Source organism: Phyllostomus hastatus, unplaced genomic scaffold (genome assembly GCF_019186645.2).
Source record: "Phyllostomus hastatus isolate PE091 unplaced genomic scaffold, TTU_PhHast_1.1 phas_contig_159, whole genome shotgun sequence".
NCBI classification, from domain to species: domain Eukaryota; kingdom Metazoa; phylum Chordata; class Mammalia; order Chiroptera; family Phyllostomidae; genus Phyllostomus; species Phyllostomus hastatus.
Genome location: NW_025333640.1, coordinates 11,919,079 through 11,944,267, shown reverse-complemented (window position 1 = coordinate 11,944,267; position 25,189 = coordinate 11,919,079). Strand labels below are relative to the sequence as shown.

The following is a 25,189-nucleotide window of genomic DNA, read 5'->3' as shown; positions in this document are numbered from 1 at the left end:
GGCATCCTGCCTTGATCCCCTGTTAACTCAGGTCTGAATGAAGAAACTTAAATCATCCCTGGAGCTGGACCTGCAAGGGCATCAGATGCAGCATTTCACATCTACAGTGCTCAAAGACATGAGAAGGAAACTGGAATGGATGCCAACGGAGGCAGTCCTCAGTAGCTCATACGTTGTTAAAGAATGTACACATTTTAATGTCTCTCAATACTGCCCAACTGCTTTTTTAAAAGGTTGGAAAATTTACAATGGCAATGACAGCAAGTGAGACTCTGGTTTTCTGGTGCTTTAAAGTATCAGGGGATGGTAATCTCAATGGACAAAAACAGATATTGAGTGATAAGGGGCAGCCTGTGTTTTCTGCCTTTCTCTGTTTTTTTTTTTTTTTTAATAAACAGATTCCTATAGATTGTGGTTCGAGGCAACCTCCTGCTTGAAAGCTGAGGAATATAAATTAACTACTCTGTTGATGGCTTACCAACAAGGCACTCATTTATATAATATAGGCTAAGCAATTTTAGTGTTGAAAACTACTGAATAAAGTAAGAGGAAGGCTTATTTTATTATTAATCTCTCTAATTTATACTTTCCCCTTTCTTCTCAGGTTCTCCCTCTTATCCCTCCTCTAGGTTCTGTGTCTCCTATCTCTCCTAAATAGCTACCACCGCTTGCCTTAGAGAAAGGGATTTGGGCTTCGAGTCAGCTGACCTGACCTACAAGGTAAGATTTTGCTCAAGTTTGAAGATGCAACATCTCATCCAAGAGTCAGGGAGTACAATCACCATGATGCAGATGTTTATATACACAAAGGAGGACATAAAAGACCATGAAATACATTTCCTTAAAGGACCTTACAATTACTAGATCTTGGAGCAATGTGAATTTTTTACACAGCATTAGAAAACGAATACGGGTTATTTATGATACACTACCATAATGAGGTCCTATTATTTTACAGTACATGTGACATGCATATGCACAGAAAAATATCTAAAAGGATGAATGATAGATGCTGACAGCAATTATCATGGGGGGATGAGACAATAAGTGGATGTTTTTACCTTATTCCTTGTATTTCCTGGATTGTTTGAAGATTTAAAAATAAGTGATATTACTTTAGTAATCAAATGGGAAAAATAAACCACTTAAAAGGCGAGAAAAAATCATCAAAATAATATATCATAAATACCACAAAGGGGCGTGTAGACTCAAATTACATAGCTGATAAGATTGTGTTTTTGTACATTGTATAGTATTATGAAAAAGCACTGTAGTAAATTTTTCTAAGTCCCAATCGCTCCTTCTTACCTAGAATTAATAGGTCTGGTGCTTTTAGGTATGTTTAATTTCAGAATTTTATTTTACATGGATTTTTGTGGCATAACATAATATCTGTGGTACTGTTACTGAAATCACTTATGATGGTCAAATTCTAATAATTTTTGCAACAAGTTTTCATGAAATTTTTTTAAAAAATAGAGAAAGTTTACATTGTATATCATCTTAGACTTATTTTCTTACATTGTCAAAATAATTTCCTGTAATTGTTAGTTTCAAAGAAAATTTATGGGAAATTACAGAACAGCTGCAGAGTTCTTTACAATAAAATTCACAAAAACCATTTTTTTGCAGGTTGAAAGTTTATCAAAAGGTATGTGGATTATAAATATGTTTTGGCAATCTGGTGGATTTAAGGGCACTTTAAAAGTTGTCCAGTTAAATTACTACAGATATGACATGTTTGATGCAACCCAATCTGTAAGTCTAACACTAATGATCATCTTTTGCTGTTAAAACACAGAATAATTTATCCAAAAAATCCGTGAGAACTACAAAGAGTCTGATGTCTTCATAAAGATTCTTTTATAAGTTGTGCTAATCTCTGGAAGGCCTGGAATTGAAAATAGATAAGAATTAATAAAATTAGGATGCTATTTAGGAAAAGTTTGTCAGAACTTTAAAAATTCAAACAAAGACTATCCAGCTAAGGTTGAGATAAGTCAATGAAAACCAAGTTTAACATCAATTTTATAGTGGTAGGACGCTCTCAATGTCACAATGTATATAGAGATAAGCATGTTAGATGCCTAGGATTTTTCTCTTATTGTTCTTGTAGCCCTCAAGATCATAATTTTCTTTTTTTTCCACATCACGTTTTATTTTTTCATGTAATCTCTCACCTGCATATATACATCCTATACAGTTTCTATTGTCCAACTCTATTATATAAAAACAAAAAAAAACCCTATGCAAAGCATATTTAATGACAGAAGAAAGCAAGTAAATAAAGAACACACAAAGAACCAATCCATCTGCAAATATAAGTATAAACTCATCTTAAAGTTAATGGCACCATTCAATTTCTGGGTCTTCTGTTTGGATTCCCAGACACACAGTTCTTAGGAACTCATTTCTTTGCTTCTTGTTATTTTGGTTAAAGCTAGACTTTGATTAATTTGAGAATATTATTCTCTTTGACTTGCTGATTTTTTTTCCTTAATGAAAGAGACTGCTGGCTTCAATTTTGTGCCTGTGGCTTATGTTAATTCTACAAAGGAAAGAGAGTTTCTTCATACCTTATTGGTAATCAATGAACACTGTTCAGTTGGTCTGAAAACTATTCATGAAAACAATAAAATTAAATTCCAACTCATTCTTTTCATTTGTTTATAGAAGTCTAGCAACAAAGTAAAGTGTCTTTTAATAGTAGTTCATGACTTTTCAACTAATACCTGTTTTTGAGAAACCCAAGAAGACATTAAAGCATATTGGAATTCATAAAATAAACTTATGCACCAAGAAATAGAATTGATAGCTAATGTTACTCTGAAGAAAATACTGTACTTACCATATCCATTTGTTCTGGAGAAGCCAAAGAGAAGGATGCTCTGAAGTAAGGGCTAGGAGCTGAGTTATCAATGTAGAAAGCATTTCCAGGAACCATTAGTATCTAAGAGAGTTTATGGAAAATAAGTAACATCCCATTAAAGAAAAACTGAAGGAAAATATAGGTAAATCAAAGCTCAGAATGGGGAAGGACTTTTTAAAATTAAAAGCAATTAATCAAATCACAAGAAAAATAAAAAAAAGTTTATATAAAAATTCAATATATCATACAATAAACAAAACTAAAAGCAGAGAAATTGGAAAAATGGTTACAATGAATATGGCAAATGCAACATCTTCTCCACATTAAAAAATATCCTGAGAAGAAAAACACTAGACTGAGAAGAAAAACACTAGACTTCTAGCCTTAATGAGCAAAGTGAAGCTTACAAAGGAAATAAAAATAGTAAATGTGTAACCTAACTAGAAAAGTGATGTAAGTTCTAACAATGAGATACTATTTTTAAGTTATCAAATTTGGGAATGACTTTTAGGCTGGGATCTGAAAGACAGGTAGGTGTTGGCCAAGCAAAAAGTAGAAGTAGGGGAAGAGTATTTTAGGGATAATATGGAGTGTGAAAGCCCTGAGATGGGAAGAAAATTATCCCCCTTAACTGAAAGAAGGTAAAAAATTTAATACACAGAGTGAAGGATTAACAGTGTTAAGTAAGCATGTCCAACTGCAGTGGTGAGAACCACTGTTATTATATATACATATACATATGTATGTATATGACCACATATGTACTGCATACATGCATTGCACATACATGTCCTCTGTTTCCTGGGCATACACATATATTCGATCCCCAGGCTCTTTCTAACGATATGTGTACACATGACTGTATCCCAGCCAATGGATGTGAAGTCACATGTGCCACTTCAAGGCCTGACCTGTGAAATTCTTCCCCTGTGGGATCCACCATCCTCTTTCCATTTTGTAGCCATGTGGGACCTATATGTTGAAGACTGAAGAACAAGGAGAGGGAAGGAACCAGGGTCTCTGAATCATTGCTTGGAGCAGAGCTACCTGCAGATCACATATTTGAAAATTTTGTGTGAGTTGGAATATACTTTGATTGTGTTAGGTCTTTGAGATTGTTATGTAGTACCATAAAAAGCATTCATGACATTCAAAAGCATTAAGTAACTGCTTGCCATTACATGGTATAAATCTGGGCACTGTCTGCTAACGTAAGATGAGTAGGGAGTAAAAGGATTTGAGGCACTCTGGGGAAAATATTTCAAGGAGGAAGTTAGGTTTTTTTGGTGTCCTTAATAACAATAAAATGAAAAAATCATTTTTCCAACATAGTAGAAAAGTTGTGGGATGTGCTAGAGGCAAGATGCTGAAAGAGAAGGAGGGAACGGTAAGAAAACGCTTTACAAGATGCCCAAAGTCTGGGCTCAGGCAGTGGTGATAAAGTTGGAGATTATTTAGAAAAAGTAAAGGTATGTGCAACAGGATACGTGGCATCAATGAAGAGGACTGAAAAAAACTACAATAAAATATGAAATCTATACCCTTGACACATTGCTCAGAGATACATACAAATAGCCACTTACCAAATGTTCTTAAAGAAGGTGGCATTGATAGAAAAGCAAAGAAAATCTAGGATTGACTTGTTATACTAAAATGTATTTCTTTGAAACAAATCAGTTAAGTATTTAGTAAGTACCTACTGGGCATTGTTACTAGGATTAAAACAATTCATAAATCATGCGTCCTGCCCTCCAGTGAGATGGGCAGACAGGAAGAACGAGCTTCCCGACCCAGTGGACCCAGCCCCGGAGCCCAGCCAGTCACCAGGTCTAACTAAGCCTCAGACGACTTCATCTCTTACGCACTAGAGAGCAGGGCACTCCCCCAGCATCAACACAGCCTGTCCTTTTGTGCAGTCTATTCCGTTGCTTCGAGACAAAATTTCTATACTAGAAATAGATTTTAGTTTTTACATCATAAAGAAATTAATCAATGGAGAAAAGGTGATTTATTTGACAAACATCATAAAGAAATTAATCAATGGAGAAAAGATGATTTATTTGGTAAATTGGAAAGCTACACAGAAAAATATTTGGACTTCTAAGCTTAATCAATGCCCCTGAATGAAATCTAAATAGATTTATTATTTAAGTACAAAAGGAGAATTAAAAAAAACACAGAATAAATCCTTATGGGCTAATCTGAAGTGAAAAAAGCAGGACAGAAACCCTTCTGTGTAATTTTAACCATGTAAAATAATTGCGTAAAATACCAGCTATACACAAGCTCTCCAAGGAAATACACCACCAATAACCATAAAATCTGAGTGGTGAAATTATGGGCTATGTAAAAATTTTTCATAATCCTTTTGTTCATCTTCTAACTTTTTTACCATAAGTATGCTTTATTTTCATAATGGGGGGGGGCGGAATCCTCTAATTTTAAACACTAAGTGGCTAATACCTATTGAGCATGTACTAGTTTAGGTGTTTTGTACATATTAATACAATTATCAGCAACTTCATGAGGGAGGAAGTGTCATTATTACTATTGTACAGGTAAAACTCAGGGAGGGTAACTTACCCAAAGCCACACATCCAGTAAAGGGTGGAGCCGGAATTCAAACCCAAGGGATGCGGCTCCAAAGACTCTGCTCTTAGCCACTAAACCAACCAGTAGCTGAGATGAATGACTATATTCCCATTAATTTAGACCAAAAGAATAATTATGTAACCCCCCAAATCTATTATGATTTTGATAATGAGATAACATATCTGATATTAAAACATGAATTGGGGTGGTGGACACTGAAACATTTCTCTCCATTTCTTTTTTAATCCTCACTGGAGGACATTTTTTTTCATTGCTTTTCATTGCTTTTAGAGAGAAAGGAATGAGGAAGGGAGAGAGAAAATCAGTGTGAGAGAGAGGCATTGATTGGTCGCCTCCCATCCTCGCCAGGACCAGGGATCGCCTGCATCTGGACAGAGGATTGCAGGCCCCCCGACGGACCAAATCTGCAGCCTAGGCATGTGCCTAAATCAGGACTTGAACCTGTAACATTTCAGTTACCGGTTGACGCTCCAATTAACTGAGCCACACTGGCCAGAGCTCCATTTTTGTTTCTTAAAGATTTTTAAAATTTATTTTCCAGAGGGAGGGGAAAGGAAGGAGGAAGGGAGGGAGAGAAACATCAATGTGTGGTTGCCCCTCATGCGCCTCCAACTGGGGATCTGGCCTGCGACCCAGGCGTGTGCCGACTGGCATGGGGCTCCATTTTTAAGTAAGAAACTATGTTAAAGAAAAAGAAAACCCTTTTTACCTCTTTCTTAATGGCTTTTTCTTCAATCAGTTTTTTGGCATCCTTAAGGCCCTTAATTTTAATCCACAGAAACATTCCAGCAGTAGGAACATACCACTCTGCCAAACCTGCAAATAAAAGAAGGGAACAAATATCTCCTGAGGCTATTTGTGCTGTCACACATACTATTTAATGGCATAATTGAAGGAACTGTAAATTAGTATTTTTTCCATAAAAGTTCCTTCAGTGATAGTATTTTTAAAAAATATAATTTTACGAGTCCTGAAGATTGGTGTTTGAGTTTTATTTTAAAAGTGAGTGAGAGAGTGGAGTAAGGGAGGGAGGGAGACTCATGTGTGTGTATTTACAATTTTGGTCAGCCTCAGGTTAGTGCAAGAAATCTCGTGCTTGTGTCTACTTCCCGTGGTCAGAACCATTCCTGAGCCAAACATAACTCTTTCAGTTTTAGAAGAGCATTCTTCAACTCTTTCTGAATTCCTCCTGTGTTTTAATAAATCCTATCACTTATGTAATGGTGTAGAAGTCCAATGAATGAAAGTTTCTATCAGAATGTAATCAATTATGAAAAGAAGTACTTAAGATCAGGAATTCCAGCTATGTTCCATAGGCTTTATGCTTTGTTGATTATTAGGAGAGAAGAACCAAGAAGGAAGGATAATTATTATTATTTCGATTTTGATTGTTACCTTCTTTTAAAAATAAAGTTGCTATTAATTAAAACCTTCTCTCAACTCCACTGTGCAAAATGGTAGAGTAGAGCAGTACTCTATGGTGGTAGAGTAGTACTCTTTATGAAAAACATAATTCTGTTTTTACCAAGACTTCATAGGAAACAAGGTATGACAGAATTAAGGAAGTGATATTTTTTGCTTACTACGTTTTATACCAAAAGTATTTTAATGATATAATTAAAGCTATGTAATTCATTGTACTTTATTTTTAATAGAAAATTAAATATAAACCATCCCTCAATCAAATCAGCAATAGATAGTATTAGACAGATAAATGAGATTAGTGATTAAAATGCAAATCATTTGTAATGAAAAATCTCCCATAGATTTGTACTATATTATCTTTATGTAATACAGTTAGAAAAGGAGCATGTTGTTTTTTCACAATTCCTCTTCTATTTAGAGGAAAAGTTTGAAATAACTCTAAAAGCTTTTGAGTATAGAGGTTATTTAGCTTGAGATAATGTATTGCTGGTTGATTATTAGACTAATTGATCTTTTTTTTTTTTAATCACAAATTCTTTGCAGCGGACAGGTAAAACAGAGATAGGTGGAAATGTACCAGAGTTTGCAAACTGTTACTTCTGACATTAGTTATAGGTTAATATTTTCTTACAGAAATACTCCTGGACTCTTGTTTCCTGCCCCTCAGGATTATGGACAATACTATGCAGTGTTTATCACTCATTCATATCAGTGCTACTGTTTAGCATGGGATGGGATGTACGTTCCACTCACCACTTAACCACTTATCTGCAGCGGCCAGGATTGCATCCTTCTGCTTCCTGTAGTAGTCGGTAACCCTAGAAGAAGAAAACAATGAAAAGGCTGTGTGTAGTACATTGACTACAGAAGCTAAGAGGCTCTATAAGAATGATTTCTATCATGATTAAAATGAATGTTTGATAAGGGAATAGAGTATATTTATTTGACCTGGTGGTAAACTTTTTACTACTATGTTTTTTCCCTTTATTATGGAATAATGAAAAATTGAGAATTACAAAGTGACGTCCCGTCCATTTCTATGTAAAAAATGGGACGTAAAATATAATACCTGTCTACATGAGCCAGAAAGCCCTCTTGTCCCCATTGGTGAAGAAGCTGAAATATCATAAGCTAAAAGAGATAAGACAATAACAAATGTCAAGGTTCATCCTCTAGAATGTGTTTTTTGCCAATCACTCTTGATTACATATAAACCACCATAAGAAACTATAACAAGCTGAACCAAGCTTTATACAATCAGTGATTTAGAATAAATGTTAATTAAAAGCAGCGACAATAAAAATGGCAAATATTTATGTAGTACTTGCTATGTGCCAGGAACTATTGTACTATGTTAATATATTTTAGCTAATTTAATCTCATAATAACCTTATGAAGCAGGTTATTATTTCCATTTTACTGAAGAGAAAACTGAGAAACAAGGGTCAAGGTAACTTTCCTGAGGTCACACAGGTGGTCACAGAGCCTGGGTTCAAGTTAGACTGTCCAGCACCAGGTCTGTGCCACTGACAGCCATACTACACTTCCTCTCTAACACAAGAAATATGTAGTGCTTATAATATATACAACCATGTAACATATGTGGGTGTATTTCTATTTAAAATGGAAATTCTAAGTGTCATAAATGGATAGTGAATTTTTGTTGATATCAGATACAAAAAATAAAAAAAAAAGGAAAGGAAAACATCCCCAACTTGATAAGGCACTTTATGGAATGTAAAATATCAAACAAATATCCTATTCCACACATACTTTTGTAGTTCTTAGCATTTTGAGTTTTTAGGTAGCAATTCTGTTCTTGAGATCTAATTCTCAAGATTGCATTAGGGATGGATTCAGTATTTCTCAAAGCTTGCGAGGAAATTTATACATTCTCCAAAATTAACTTCATTGTAATTCAAATACACACCAACCAGTGTTTTTAGGAAGGTTAGCACGTGTTCAGTGAAGGTGATGAGTCACTAGGCAGCTCTGCAATTCTTGTTCTCATTATAGGTTTTAAGACAAAGAAGCCCAAGTTCCAGTACTTCATCAGGCTCAGTTCCACTGTGTACAGTTCAACAGTTTTGATGGAGTTCTGGGGCTCGATGCTAGGGATGCCGGATGAGTAAGATAGCCTGACTCTCACAGAGTTTAGTCTATGCTACAAAATACCACCAGGTTATAATTCTAGCTCTCAGTTGTCTGATAGAGTAAACATGTGCAGTGTCAGGTTTTTTAATTCAGTCCATATTGGAACTAGAGATTCAATACCAGTGATTTCCCTCCCTGCCACCGTAAATCAGTCTTATTTGCCAACATCTATTTTCTATTCTTATCAAATTAAAATTTTTTTCTATTTCTTAAATTGTCCTTACCTGTGTAAAAGTGCTGGTGTGCAATGTTGAGACTTGTGTGTGTAAAACAACTCTTTCTATCAAGGGTTTTGGACCAGATATAAACCCTATTCTCAACCTACACAAAAAAGAGAAAAGGCACAATAGCACTCCTGTATTAACAATGAGTCCCAGCCCTGGCTGGCGTAGCTCAGTGGATTGAGCGCGGGCTGCGAACCAAAGTGTCGCAGGTTCGATTCCCAGTCAGGGCACATGCCTGGGTTGCAGGCCATGGCCCCCAGCAACCGCACATTGATGTTTCTCTCTCTTTCTCTATCTCCCTCCCTTCCCCCTCTAAAAATAAATAAATAAAATCTTAAAACACACACACACACACACACACACACACAAAACAATGAGTCCCTGTCATTCCCCTGATCTCTTTAGGAAGAGAGCTGTGACCTGGGGCTAATGGACCTAGATAATTAAAACATTCTAATAAAGCTAACTACTTCTTATTTACCATTCAAATTTAAATTTAAGTGTATGTTTAAAATACAATGCAAGTTCAACCAAGAATTCTTAAATGTGCTCTTTTATACATGAAACCAAACATCTGATCTAATCTTCTACAACTTTAGATTAATGTCCAGGTTCCTCTGATAATTGGAGATGAACAGAGAGAAAAGGCCTATATTCAAATTACTAGTTTAACTGGTGTGTTCAGGCAAGTAGAATACAAGCATCTTAAATGAGGAGAATGTCTTGAACTGAAAGATGCTCAAGCACATTTCTATCTTTTTTAGATCTAGCCTTGAGTTAGAGACACAGGGCCTTACCCAGCAGACAGGACTTTTGAAAAAGAGTCAGATCTGATGACTCGCCCATCAATGTCCATGGAAAGAAATGACGGTATCCAGGGCTTGAAATGGAAAAAGTAAACACTATTGGTTTGAGAACTCGGTTAGTGACCGTGTAATTACTTCCTGTGGAGACTGGAAAGGGCATAAATTCAGATTAACAGCAGCACAACCACCTTTCCCATTACCTTTACCTCAACCCTCTAAAATGGAATACAAACAGAGATGAGTGTTCTTTTATTAGTGTATGCCTGTCTTCATGACTTTTCTGCCAAAAGTACAAACAAGGGTTTACTCATTTTCTTAAGATGCCCTTATTATGAATTTAGGTCCTTCGTGCCCCACGGACTGAAAGTCAAGATGAACAGGTTTAGAGAAAGGATTCAAGAAAATGGAAGTTAGATAAGATATACTAAGCACAGAGGACCAGCATCATTCAGGATTGTTTACAGAGAGAATGCTGCCTCTTAGAACCGGAAAGATAAACAAAGTAAGACTGAAGGTAGGAAATTCTGTCAACATGAAATACTGACTTAAGTATTTACTCAAGAAATAGATGCATACAAGGAAGGGGGTTGTGGCCATGATGACAGTGAGGTGTGATTCATTCAGGCAATACATCCAGAAAAATCAAGAGTTTTTCTTTTCTGTAGATTTAAAGAAGGAATCAAATCCATATATTTGTTCTCTGCAGCCCTGACAACAAATAAAGTGTTTAATTTTGAAAAATCAGGCATAGGGAGCGTGCATCGCTCCTAGTGCCCACTAGGAAAAAGTGGCTGTGAGAAGCAGTGCGCTACAGAGGGAGTCTAAAACCCAGTGTTCTGCAGCTGTGATCCAGGACCTTCGCCACAGGGAGGGCAAATAGTGTCCTGCTGCCAGGAATGCCTCATCGGATGTCCGTGAGGGACATCACTAATTGAGCACAGCCCTTCTTTTCTTTCAGCTTGAATGCAGCTTCCAAATCCTTTTCAGACACCATTCCTGTCAGCTGCTACCAAGAGTAGGTGACACGCAGGAGGAAACACCTTCAGACCCCTGGTACCATGGTTAAGGAGCTATGCCCTAGGAAATGGAGTTCGCCACCATTAGCCCTGACTTTCTCTTTCATTCAATGTATGGTACAGAGAGCCAGCTGCACTTTTTAAGGTAACTAATTCCTAGAAAGAGCTGTAATATCAGCAATGAAAAGTACTAATTCCATAATAAAACTAAAAGACTGAAAGTTGAAGTGGAAGCAAATGAAAAATCATTTATTTAATTCCAATGTAAAAGTGGATTAGCAGTCAGGCTAAAATCAAGTGCAGGGCAAGAACTTACAACAATTTATCTTCTAATTGTGAAATAAGTTCACAGCGTCACTTACCTTGTTGAACTGGAGAAAATAGTACGGATCATCTTCTATTATGAGGAAATCATATTTTCTTGCGAGCTAAAAAAGGTTAAAGTAGTGTGTTTATTTCTTAAGAGCTATCTAAAGTTAAAAGCATTTGGAATCACAATTCTTTGTGCTCATTCACTGGAAAAGCTACTGTCTAGACAACGAAGATAAAGAGATGAGGCTGCGAAAGCTCTTGCTCTCATGGAACTTCCATTCTAGTGGGAAAGGCAGAATACACATAAGCCAGTGGATAATGAGCAGAAGAAATGTTAGATAGGGGACTTAAGGACTGGGCAAAACATTAAACAGGGCGAAGTTTGAGAAAGAGAGAAACCGAGTAGCTATTTTGGGTTGAATTTCTGGGAAGCCGTTCCTGACAAGATAACACAGGCCTCAGAATGACAGGAAAGAAACAGTTGTGCAAATATCAGGGAAGAAGCTTCTAGACTAAGGGATGAGCAAAGAGCAGAGGCCCTTGGGTGAGACAGAAGCATGGCGCATGTAAGGGTTAGAGAGATGGCCGGTGCGAGTGCCGCAAGGGGGCTGCAATGACAGTAAGAGCCTCTGCAAGGCAGATACAAAATTCTGGGATTTTAACTGCAAGCAGAAGCCACCAGAGGACTGGAAACAGGAGGACCTGAGGCTGGCTTTACATTTCTGTTTCAGCAGGGGGAGGACATGGGTGACTGTGTGAAGAATGGTTAGACATCAAGAGTGGAGAGCAGCGGAACATGCCTGCAGACCGGGGAGGGAAGGCAGTAGTGTCTGAGAAGATGGTGATAGCAGTGGCTGGAGGGAAATGGATGGATTTGGATGAATTTGTTGGTAGAGCCCACAGAATGGATTGGATATAGCAGCAGGGGTGGTTAGGGAGGAGAGGGGAAGAGGAATAAAAGGCAATTGATCACGCTGGCACAGTGTATGGAGATGAAGAATGTTAATTGTTTGGGGATGAGATGTCTGGGGTGTGACTGGACAAAATCAATGGTTCTGTGTGTCCATGTTGGGTTTGAAATGCCTATTAGGTGTTTATGTTGGAAATTGGAAACAGAAGTTGGGTAGAGAAGTGTGGAATTCAGGCATTTCCGTTATAGACTGCAATTCACAACCACAGAGCTGGGTGAGGGTGTCTAAGGAGAGTATGTAAATAAGAGAAACTGAGGACAGGGCCAGGAGTGTGTGAAAAATGAGAATCAGACAATATTTTGATTATATACATATCGAATATAAGGAACCATTTGAAATCTTTCTTACGATTCCACTGCAATGATTAAGCTCTGTGTTATTTTAATAAGGGTTTGGTACTTATTTTGAAAAACTATTGGTAGTGAAAGGCTAGAGATCACAGTCAGGTACATACAAAAGACTTCACAAAAGGCACATTTTTCTTACTTTTCAAAGATTTCTCAATAGCTCCATATTTATTTGATACTTGTAATAAATGTCTATGGTGAAAAGCTTAAGGATCATTGTCAGGTAGCTAAAATAGACTTTACAAAAGGAACATGACTCTTATTTTCAAAGAGTTTCTTTGTAAATTGAAATGACAGAAGGAAAAGAGACAAATTGAAAATATAAATATAAAATAGAGAAAATCAAACTTGGGGTTCAAATGTTACATAACATCATAAAATTTAACATCAGGCCAAGAATTCTGTTTCTTTCTATGAAAATATCAATTAAAGGGATAGAAAAATCTCATAGTTAACAAAGGATGTAGTAATTTCTTGTGTTTAAATTTATTAGGACCCTTGACATAGATGACTTCCTCTTATTAAAACTTACCTACCTTGAAAGCAAGAAGTGAATAAAGGGCACTTGCATAGTACTTCTCTAAAAAGTCAGCAACACCCAAAAACCAAGAAGTAGCCACATAACACCCTTTAAAGTACCTCATAGATTTCCTTTTTGCGGTTAATTGTTAGTGAGTTTCCAGTAGGGTTGTTGCCATTTGGGACAGTATAAAGAAATTTGGGGGTGTTTTTCTTGGGGTTCTTTGAATCTTCTGGTTTCCATCTGGAAAGTATTTCTTTGAGGGATTCTGGAATAATCCCATATTCATCACTGGGAACATTAATAAGGTTGCAGCCGAGTGGTTGTAGCTGGGGAACACAAAGGAAAAAAGAAAGCCCAAGATTCAGAACTGATGACAAAATGATTCTTATACTGAGAATGTTACCCTTGACACCCTTAAACATACAACCTGCACTCAGCTCTACTTCCAGAGGGTTTAGCTAGTATATTCTAATCCTGTTGTTGCCCTGGGGCAGATCCCAGTATCATGCAGACATCCCATCAATTTCCAGTGGAAGGATCACACATCCCTGCTCCTGTAAACCAGGCTTGGCTGTGTGTCTTGCTCTGGCCAGTAAATCGTGAGCAGAAGTGCTATGTGTTCCTTCCAAGCAGAAGCTTTAAAATCTGGCTTTGCACTGCTCTGTTTCTCTTTCCCCTCTCTGCTCTAAGACTTGCGGTGTTCCAGAAAGAGACTGCTTCTGTCAGCTTAGGGCTTGGGATAAAGATGACATGAAACTCAGCTATAGTTGCCTTGCAGTAGACATGTAGTGTGGGAGAGAAAGAAATCTTTGTAGCTGTAAGTCACTGAGACACTGGGGGCATTTTTTGTACAGCACAACCCAGCCTCTTCTGACTGAATTATCATCGTAAGTATAGTTAGAACTGGGTCGTAAAGCAGGTGTTTATTAATACATATTTCGACAGAGTAATTCTATAAAGCATCTGTTATGCTAATATATAAAATAGTTACAAGCAGAGGTGACATTCAAAATATTTAACAAGTGCTGTAGCAGTGGGTCCATCAGATACACCTGCAGGCTGGAAGGGGTTCCTGGAGGTTCCCTGTCAGCATTGATTCCGTATCATGGGGTGTTCAGGGTGGTCTAGGGAGAGTGGCCGGCAAAGCCAGGGTGTGATGGGGCACTGGGTAGCAGCTTACTGAGGGGTGTGGAAGCATTTCAATGTTTTACCACCTGCTAAGGCTGAGTTGGCAAGTAGTGGTCTTGCTTACAGACATAATTTTATAAAGGTACTGTGGAATCTTATTCTTGGATGAAAACAGACATAAAAAAAATCAGATATTAAGAAATAGCAATAATTGAATGAGGTTCTCAAAAATTTTTTTTCAAAGGATAAGCAAACACTCTTTTTAATAGTCCAATGTAGAATTATGCACTACTCTGCTTATGACAACTTTAAATGGCCCTTGATGGAGGGAGAGTTCAGGTGGTGAGTGCACAGTGCAATATACTAATGGCGTATTGTAGAGTTGTACACCCGGAACTTGTATAATGTTATTAACCAATGTCACCCAAATAAATTTAATAAAACATAAAATAAAAGGTCTTACCATGAATAAAACAAATTTATATTGGGCCATGAAATGAACAATATTGCTCATTAGCATACTTCCTCACGGCTCGGCACATGGTTTCTGTTTGGGTATGTGAAAATGTTCTGTGTGTTTGCATGCATGCTGTTTATGTAGACACAAGTTTTATATTTATAGGCATATGTAATCATAAATCTTAGGAATTTAGGAAAATAATAATTAGTGTTAAATCACTAGAAAAATCAATTATATGATGTTTTTTAACTAAGGTAGGATCTATATAAAAATTTGGCCATTTGAAAGTGTATAATTTAATGGCATTAATTACATTCACAGTATGTGCTCCTGTCATCATCATCAATTTCAAAATTCTTTTCATCACCCCAGGCAGAAACTCTGTACTCCCATTCCTCCCTCCCTCTAGACCCTGGAGATGTCTATCCTACCTCCGTCTCTGTGAATTTACCTGTTCTAGATATTTCACACGATACGTGTCCCTTGTGCCTGGCTCCTTTCCGTTGGCATGTTTCCAAGGTTTATCCCTGTTGCAGCATGTGTCGTAACTTTGCTCCTTTTGTAGCTGAGTAATATCCCATTGTATGTATACACTACATTTTATTTATTTATTCACCCACTCATGGACACCTGGGTTGCTCCCACCTTTTGGCTATTGTGAATAATGTTGCAGTGAATGAGTGTGTTTCTGTTTGAGTCCCAGTGTTCACTTCTTTCTGGGTATACACTAGGAGTGGAATTGGTGAATCAGGCACCGTAATTCTATGTTTAAAATTTTGAGGAACTGAAAAAATAGTTTCCACAGTAGCTGCACCATTTTACATTTCCACTAACAATGTACAAAGGTTCTGACTTCTCCACATATCCACCAGTATTTGCTATGTTCCATTAAAAAAAAAATAGCCATCCTAGTATGAGTGAAGTTGTCTCTCCCTCTGGTTTTGATTTGCATTTCCCTAATGACTAATGACGTTGAGTATCTTTTCATGTGCTTATTGACCATTTGTATATCTTCTTTGGAGAAATGTCTGTTCAAGTCTTTGTCTATTTTTAAATTTGTTTGACTTTTGTTGTTGAGTTACAGATCTTTATATATTCTGGATATTAATGCCTTATCAGATATATGGGTTGCAAATGTTTTCTCCCATTCTTTAGGCTGTCTTTTCACATTATTCATAATGTGTTTGAAGCTTAACAATTAATTTTTTAATGAAGCCCAATTATCTATTTATATTTGTGGTTGTTTCTTGTGTTTTTAGTGTCATATCCAAGAATTCAGTGAGAAACACAAGATTAGGATTTGCCCTTATGTTTTCTTTTAAGAATTTATAGTTTTACCTCTTACATTTAGGTCTTTGATTAATTTTGAGTTAAAATTTTATATGCTGTGGAGTAAGGGTCCATTTTCTTTCTTTTTTCATGTGGAAATCCAGTTTTCCCATCATGATTCATTGAAGAGACTGTTCTTTTCCTACTGAATGGTTTTAGTATCCTTGTCAAAATCAGTTGGCCATGACTGTATGTGTTTATTTCCGGACTCTCAATTCTGTTCCATTGGAATTATGTCTTATCTCTTATGCCAGTACTACACTGTTTTGATTACTATAGCTTTGTAGATGGTTTTAAAGGGGAAGTGTGAGGACTCCAATTACGTTCTGCTTTTTCAGGGTTCTTCTGGTTATTAGGGCCCCTTCGAATCCCATGCAAATTGGAGGATTGGCTTTTCTGTATCTGCAAAAAGGCTATTAACATTTTGACAGATTGCATTGAGTCTATAGCTTGCTTTGGCAGTACTGGCATTTTAACAATGTTAAGTCTTTCAATCTATGAATAGGTGATATCTTGGATGTTATAAATGAAAATTGTTTTTTAATTTTCTTTTCAGATTGTTCTCTGAAAAAATTTTATAATATTCATTTTATCTCTACTTAGGAATGTTGAATAATATAACTTTCATCAAGACTAGCTAATTGCTCTATATATTGTTTTTTAAGAAGGTTTTCTAAATTTTGTTTATTTTTTAGAAACATGGGAAGGGAAGGAGAAAAAGAGGGAGAAAAACATTGATGTGAGAAATATCAATCAATTGCCTGCCATGTGCACCCCACCTGGGGATCAAAACTGCAATCCAGGCATATAAATTGAACCAGGGACCTTGTGCTTTAAAGTACAACTCCCAACCGACTGAGCCACACCAGTCAGGGCTATATATTGATTTTTACAAAGATTGTTTTAAATTTGAATGAAAAAGAAAATCGATGAAATCAGAATCAATAGAGCATAAAGGTCATCATCTCATTCAACTCCCCTACTTTAGGCTAGAATTAATTCTGCAATATTTGTGTTAGGTGGCAATCAAGTGTAACTGAGCACCTGCAGTGATGGGCAGTGCTTTACCTGCATAAGAAGTCAGGCAAGACAGATAGTTGGAAAGTTGTTATACTGAGTTGGAATTGCTTCCCTGTAGTTTCTAGCCTTTGGTTCCAGTTCTCTCACCTGAGGACACGCACAAACAATTCTAATTCCCTGGTCACGTGCTAACTTCTATGTATTTGAGGACAGTTCTCATATGTATCGAGTCTTCCTTTTTTTTTTTTTGCAGAAAACAGCCACAGTTTCTAAAATCATTCATCATATAGTATGGTTTCCAGTTTCCTATTCACTCTGATTATTCTTCTTTGTTCCAATTTGAATACTTAACTATCCTAAAGTATTGTGCCCCAAACAAACCTAATTCTCAGCAGTGTGTTCTGACCACTACACAGCAGAACAAGATGGTCAGTTTCCTTTTTCTGATTATTATAGCCCCATTAATTTAACATGGGAGTGGAAAGCCCTAATTATACCACATTAGTTTATAGTTATATTAACTTGACATATAATATTATTATAATTAGGCATATGATAATTATGGATGGCAATGAAAAAATAAATTTTTGTAAATTGTCACACTTCAAGTGAAATCTTAAGAAAACTGGACATGATTTTGTACAACCTAATTTTAGCACCTATTCATTTAAATTTGGTAACAAGAAATGTATAAAGTAAAGGGTGTATTTAACATAGTTGGCATACATAATTTAAGATTCTCCTATTTACAGATGAAAGAGACTATTTTAGTTTTCAGTGGACAGATAATGCTAAAGGCGCAATGGTTTCTTCTTATTTATTATAAGAAAGAGAGTTACCTTTTATGGAAATGTATACTCACAGCTTCAAGTGTTCCTGAATAAACAGGTTCATTTAGGAGGATATTATCTCCACTATTAATGAGCATTTCAAACACCTAACAAAAGAAGCATAGGTTAGCTTGGATAGTACTGTTTCCATTCTTAGGACAACCCTTATCCTTTCAGTTTTAGCTCACCAGGGCTATAGATTAGGAGTTGGCAAATATTCTGTAATGTCAGGTAGCACATATTTTGTGGGTGATGGTGTCTCCATTGCAACTACTTATCTCTGCCTCTGTAGTGATGGCCACTGACAATACAGGAGTAGGCAAAAGTAGGTTTACAGTTGTGAGTATGTGAAACACAATTTATTCCTTTATTACTATTATTATAATCATAACCTGTATGTCTTCTTCCATACAACTATAAACCCAGTTTTTCCCATCACTGTATGTAAACCAATGAGTGTGGATGAGTTCCAATAAAACTCTATTTACAACATCAGATAAAGGCTGGGTTTGCCTCTCAAGCCACAGTCAACTAACCTCTGTTCTAGGGTTACATGAAAAATAACATAAACATAACTGGTTTGGCTTCCAAAATTCATTTTATCCTTCCGTTTCTTCTTTGAATGTGTATTAAATATTTACTATAAGCCAGTCCTATAGAAGACAAAGTGATGAAATGAATAACATAATGACCAGTTTTTACCCTCGTAGAGATACTAGTCCACTAGGAAAGCTAGACATTAATCAAATAATTACTCAAATAAATGTCTATTTGCACCAGTGATGAATGCTATTAAGTACAGATGCACAATGCTATAAGAGCTCGTCATAGGAGGACTTGGGCATTCAGAGGTTTCCCTGAGGAAGTGATGAGGCGGGATGGGGTTGACAATAGGCACACTTTGAGAAACTGAAAGAATTCTGTGGCTTGAATCAGAGTATAATGAGGAGGGTGGGGTGAGATCAGACAAAAGCGAGCTGAAACCATACCATGCAGACACTGGGCCAAGTGAGGCCAGTGGGAATTTTAAGTAGAGTGTGGGAAGGGGGAACCACTATATCAGATATGCATTTTGACAACATCATTCTGGCTATAATTTGAAAGAATTAAAGATGAATGAGAATACATGTGGAAGGTTTTACAATTATTCAGGGCAGACAGATACAGGTAGTCTGAAGTGGGACAATGATGGTGGAGTAGGAGAGGAGAGCTGAGAGGTACTTAGGAACTCAAAACCAATGAACATAATAATCATGGTCTACGAGGCATGAGGAAGAGGAGGTGTCAAGTAGGACTCCTGGATTTTTGGCTGTGGAACTAGAAGGATGGTGGGAGTGGGGCCATTCACTGAAAGGTAGACCCAAAAGGTTGTCCAGGTACGAGGGAGAAGATGATGAGTGTTTTGGTTTGAAGTGCTTTCAAAGCATTTTGTGATGATGTCAGGTGGGCAGATGGACGAATGGACTTAGAAGGAACTTGGAAGTTACCAGCATGATTGATCACATGGGTGTGAGTGCAAATACCCAGGGAGTGTGTACAGATTCAGGGGGGCAGAGGTTTGAGGCCTCAGCCTGAGGAGCTCCAGTAAATGATGGCTGAGTAAAGGGATGCTGCCGTGGAGGCAGGGCAGGTGGGCTGAAGGAGAGCCACCTAGTGCGGTGCTGAGAGTGCCAGGGCAGGAGAATGTTTCAGAATGGATGGGGGAAGTCAACAATGTTAAAGGATATTTAGAGGTCAAGTAAGACAAGACTTGACAGATCTTAGGAGATTTTGCAGACAGTGTAATGTCTACTGAGATCAATGGAGCTAGACAGTAGATCTTTCCAGCCTAATCAAATGGGTCTATTATGACTAAACCTTACACAAGTCAGAATAATCCTTTCTTTTTTAAAAAAGATTTTATTTATTTATTTTGAGAGAGATGGGAAGGGAGAAGGAGAGGGAGCAAAACATCTATATGAGAGAGAAACATTGACTGGGTTGATTAGTTGCCTCTTGCACACACCCTGACTGGGAACTGAACCCTCAACCCAGGCCTGAGCTCAGACCCAGAATCTAACCAGTGACCTTTTGCTTTCTGAGATGACACCCAACCAACTGAGCCACATGGATCATGGCAAGTAATCCATTCTTGCCTTGTGTTTTTTCACAATCCCCAGCTCAAACCTTTCCTTCCCATCTTTTTAACAACCTACATCTCTTGACAAATGGTATGGCTACTGTTGATTGAGACAGAAGATTTAACTTTTTTTTTACTGATTTGGCCTAGGATATTCCCTTGACCTTTTCCTTATGAGCTTTGGCATGTTAGGACAAACAGTATCCTCCTCTGGAAAGTTTCTAATTGATTCAGGCTTTACGTGATATCCAGGACCAAGCAAATTATGTGGGTGGTCTGTGCATTGTCAATAGATCAAATGAAAACTTAGTTATATACATTTTACATGTCAACTAGGGGACATGAGGATGCCAAATAGCCCCAATTAGGAGGGTTGTTTGTTGTCTGGCAGCACGTTTTAATAGCTGTAGCTAGAAACACAAGCACCTATGATAACACCTATCCTGGAGAACAAAGGGGAAGAGATATTAAACCAGATTCCCACTAATGACTCTGTAATAAACATATCTACAAGTAAGTGAGTTATTGATGTATTTGGCCACCTATTCTATCTTTCTTCTTTGATATGACTGATATTGTAACAGATAAACTGTCTAGAATATTTTTCTGTGAAAAAAATTCACAGTATGCCTTCCTAAGAAAAGAATTTGATGGATTAGAACTCTTTTGCATTAGTCTATGGAATCACAAGTGTTTCTCTTCAAGCAAAAACTTTAACAGTAGCTAATCCTTTTATTTTTCCTAATTAAAAAAGATAGACTAAGGCCATACCACCCTGAACATGCCTGATCTTATCTAATTAAAAAAGATGGAGGAAAAATTATAAAGATTCTTATTCCTTCAATTATTCTGTAATAATAATAAATAATAATGAAAATTCATTAAAGTTAACCAGATTATAGCTTTCACATTTACATAAAAAATAAGAAAAAGGAAGCTTACTCTAGTTTAAGATAAATAAGAGTCATGTTTTAATCTAGATGTAAAGACTGAAGATAGAGAATCTTTATCCAGGACTAATTATTCATGAAAGAGAAGAGAAGAAAACAGATAAAATAGAGTCATAGGTATAATCTCTTTTGGTGGTTACATCTGTGAAGCTCCTGGAACCCAGAAGAGAGGGAGGGCGGGAGGGAGGGGAAGAGAGAGAGAACCCAGAGAAAAGACAAGACATGAGCAGTGGAGAGCACAGGTGATTACATAAGTGGGCATGCAAAGGACTCATGTCATCTGACGAGTATCAGGATATGCCCTCTAAAAACTGAAAACTTATGTTGAAATTTCTTAACTGAAACCACACAGAACAAAATGTAACCTGAATTTTTGAGCCAGATGACATTGAGCAGTGCTCACTACAGCTTCTGGTAGGAGTTGAGTACTCCTTCAGTGGGAATCCCGTTTGCATGCCTCATAGCTCCGGGTCACTGACTACATGATCTATGTGTAAGGAAAATCAGGTTAGTGAATGTCTTTAAGTTCTCTGTTTATTACTCTAGGTAAAGACAGGAAAGACTATCAGTAAGTCACAAAACGTGATCTTCTGGTTTGTCAGTGAGACATGAATGTATTTATGAATACTTGATTTTTAATGTGGGGTAGCTTTTCTTTTCAGCCTTACCTTACAAAGACCATCTTGGCTGCCAGTTGTGACACATATGTCCATTTCTTCTTGGCTAGATGGGCGATGGAGGGTGGGAGGATTATGCAGTCTTAACTGTAACTGTGTTAGCCAGGACAACAGCTCTGGGATTCTAAAGCATAAAATATATTTTCAAATTTATAGTTGTAAAAATCATAATAATAGACAGGAATTAAATTGTAGCTATATACTAGGTACTTTATACATTCAATTTCTAAATCCTCAAAATTTTTTGCCAATATTAATATCCCTATTTACAAGAAAAGGCAACAGACTTAGAGATTAAGAAAGTCACATAAAGTTAATCAGCAGTGATTAAGTGAGCTGATATGTGAATCTACATCTTTCTTAGTCTAAACACCTATAATCTTTATTTTACTATAGAGCACTCACTTAATAATCAATTCTTTGTTCTCTTTAGGAAAATTCCCATAAATTACCTAGAAGTTTAAACCCCCAAAGTCCTTTATATCATAGAAGAAAAAGCCTATGGATATGTTGCATATCATTCATGTGTATATAATCTGTACTATATTTCAATATAGTTTCCCATCACAGAACAAAGCAGGCTTTAACAAAGTATAATTTATAGACAATAAATTATCCTTTATCATTAGAAGATCAGCTAAAGAAAATCTTAAAGGCAAGCTAGGTATTCTAGTTTGCCTTTGAGAACTAAGACATCTGAACTGAAGGCAACATGTCTGCACAGCTTGGAAGAGAGGCTAATTCTCAGAAAATTGCCCTAGGACTTAATACTGCTGCTTCCTGGATCACCCTTTTGTTCCCTTCTCCTAACCCACTTCTCTCCCTAGCTGTCTTCTCATTTCTTTCAATCTCAGCTCAGTAGAGCACTTTTTTCCAGAAGCCTTCAGACTCCCCCAGTCACGTGAGGGTGAGAAGAAGTCCCTGAGGAATGTGAACATTAAGTGTTCAATATTCTGTTGCTCTTAATTCTTTGAAAATTCTTCCCCAAACCTTCCTAACTGTTGACTGCCCATGAAAAAAAAAAAGACAAGTCACTTTGTTAGCAGCCTTTACAATATTGCTCATGAAAATGAATTACCCAGCAGTTTGAGAATACTGAAGTGCTTTCTTCATTATCTCTTCATCAAATTGGATGACCTTTCCATCGTCTGTGGTGATAACAGCAGTCTTAAAGGGAAACATGTTCGGATTTGGTGATCCAGTAGCCAAGGAGATGACTGATTTTGGTGACCTCAGCATTATCTCACCTACAACAAATACAGAAGACAAGACTTGACACTTTTGCTGAAGACTTTCCTGAACAGCATAGTTCAGTATGTTGTGTTACACTCAATACAACTGTCCAGGGATAGGATGCTAATCTAAGATAAACTTAAAATAACGTTGCCTGGACCTACCTCACTGGTGGAGGAACTAAGCAATGGAGATGTCCAACTGAGAAGGCAGAGAGTGATCAGGAAGATAAGCAAGGGGCCTCAGTAACAGAAAACCCTGCTCTATTTAGCTCCTGCCTGCTTGACAAGCCACATGGCTCACCCTGCACAGGCCTGCACACTGTACCTAATCCCTATTTAGTTCTAGGAAGGCCCGGTCTCTTCTAGGGCCGAGTCCTGCATCAGCTTGTTCTTCTCTATTGTAGCTCCTTCCCCGCCTTCAGTTCCAGCCCGAGTGTGTGTTTGCACACGAGGCCTGGCTCACATAGAGATTTCATAGTTGAATGAATGATTACAACCAAGGGTGACTGCAGGCACCACCCAGAGGCTCTACGAAGCGCCCCCCCCACTCCCGGACCGCCCTCATCCCAGGAAAAGGGACTGTGCCCCAGCACTCACTCAAGACTCGGATAGGAGAAGGCCTTCTTGCTGCGCTTCTAGCGGTGAGGAACCGTGCGTAATTCATGCCTCTGATACCCAAGCACCAAGCTCCTTTGGTAAAGACTAGCACAACAAAACACTAGGGCTGCCCCTCCGCTCTCTCTCCCAACGTCTCCTTAGGTGACTCCCGCCCTCCTCCCCGCAGGAGTCTGGCTTGCTGAGTGCAGTGCCAGAAATTCGTCGCCAAAACTCCCAGGCTGGAAGCAACCCTGCGAGCTTGGGTCCTGAACCGGCCTAGGACGGGTGGCAAAACAAGGAAAGTCTAGCTGCAAAAGCAGAGTTCGCCCCCTGTCTGGCACCCTATATGCTCCGGTTGCGCGTGGGGAGGAGGTGGGTTGGTCTGGCCACACCCCCTCCCGCCAAGCGCCGCAGCCTATAGCTGGCCGGCTATGCGCACCGCCCAGTCCCGCCTGCAGTCCTAGGCCCGCTAGCAGGCCTCGGGGCGTGTGGGGGCTGGTTAGGGCGACGGGCGAGGCACTTGAAAACCTCGGCCAGTGCCTGAATCCGTTTGGATGCCAGTACGACTCCTTGCAGCTGGCAGTCGTCTCAAGGAAGTGTCCCTCCAGGCATTCACACGTGGTCGGAGATCTTGCCCTGGGGCGGCTAGTAGGAGCTGGGGCAGGATATTCACCCGGAACCCAACCGGGTGAACGTATTTTATGAAAAATACCTTCTGGCAGCTTCTTTGTGCAGCAAGCTCCCAAGAGGGCATTCAGCCAGGTGTTTGCTGTGCCGAGCTTTCCTGCGCTGGTGGTTGGTTACTTGCCTGGCCTGTGGCGACACAGAAAGAGTTGTAACCCGTCGGACCACTGTTGTGTAAAATGTAGCCCCCCCCCTTTTTTTAAGGCACAAGTATAGGCACTATTCTGGGAAAGTCAACAATGCGACCCAGATGATCTCCGATGTCACTTTCTCCAAAATTGGAGCATTTTAGAGTGAGGGTAGAATGCTGTTAATTTAAAAAAAATAATCACCCTGAGGGTCTCAACTTTTAGAGTGTCTCTCCCTTGGATTTTTTTGACTATTCATTATGAATTTAGGTTGGAAGTGTATATCCAAAGAGATTCATCTATTTGAGTCAAGCACCTTGCCCTTTTTTTCTTACAGAATAATCCTCCCCATTTTCCACTTCTCAACTCTCCATCCCGTTTTCTGTGGGATTTCTCCTTCCTGATCACCAGCATGGAATGCACAGGGTTTCCATGTGAGCACTTGTGAGATGATTTTGAGACAATCTGTAATAGGTAGTTAATTCTTTAATGGGTAGTTAAAAAGTCATTTATTGTTAACAAATTCAAAACTGGATTCATCCATTCAGCAAACATTTATCGAGTCCTTCCTGGGTGAGTATTGACGCAGGGCCGAAGAGCTCCCTTCTAGACATAAATAGATTGGTCCAAGTAAGATCTTGTAACTGCTCTTATCCCGGTCCTTGCAACAGACGGATGAGGTAACCAGTGAAATCTCTATGCCACCAGCTAGGTAACAAGGGAATATCATTAGTAAAGCTGCCAGAAACCCAAGAGGCAGTACAGTTTTGGA

General features: G+C 38.1%; 1 protein-coding gene across 1 annotated transcript; it reads right to left on the bottom strand.

Moving 5' to 3' along the window:
* Nucleotides 1–1,337: 1,337 nt before the first annotated feature.
* On the bottom strand, nt 1,338–24,278 carry AADAT (aminoadipate aminotransferase). Its single transcript, XM_045831816.1, has 13 exons — nt 23,606–24,278; nt 22,852–23,020; nt 21,765–21,897; nt 18,060–18,134; nt 13,377–13,586; nt 11,470–11,535; nt 10,083–10,165; nt 9,286–9,382; nt 7,977–8,038; nt 7,661–7,725; nt 6,192–6,298; nt 2,849–2,950; nt 1,338–1,891 (listed from the first exon to the last, which is right to left on the bottom strand). Exons 1-13 carry the CDS (start codon nt 23,670–23,672, stop codon nt 1,850–1,852), a joined length of 1,278 nt encoding a protein of 425 aa, XP_045687772.1. The 5' UTR covers nt 23,673–24,278; the 3' UTR covers nt 1,338–1,849.
* Nucleotides 24,279–25,189: the final 911 nt, after the last annotated feature.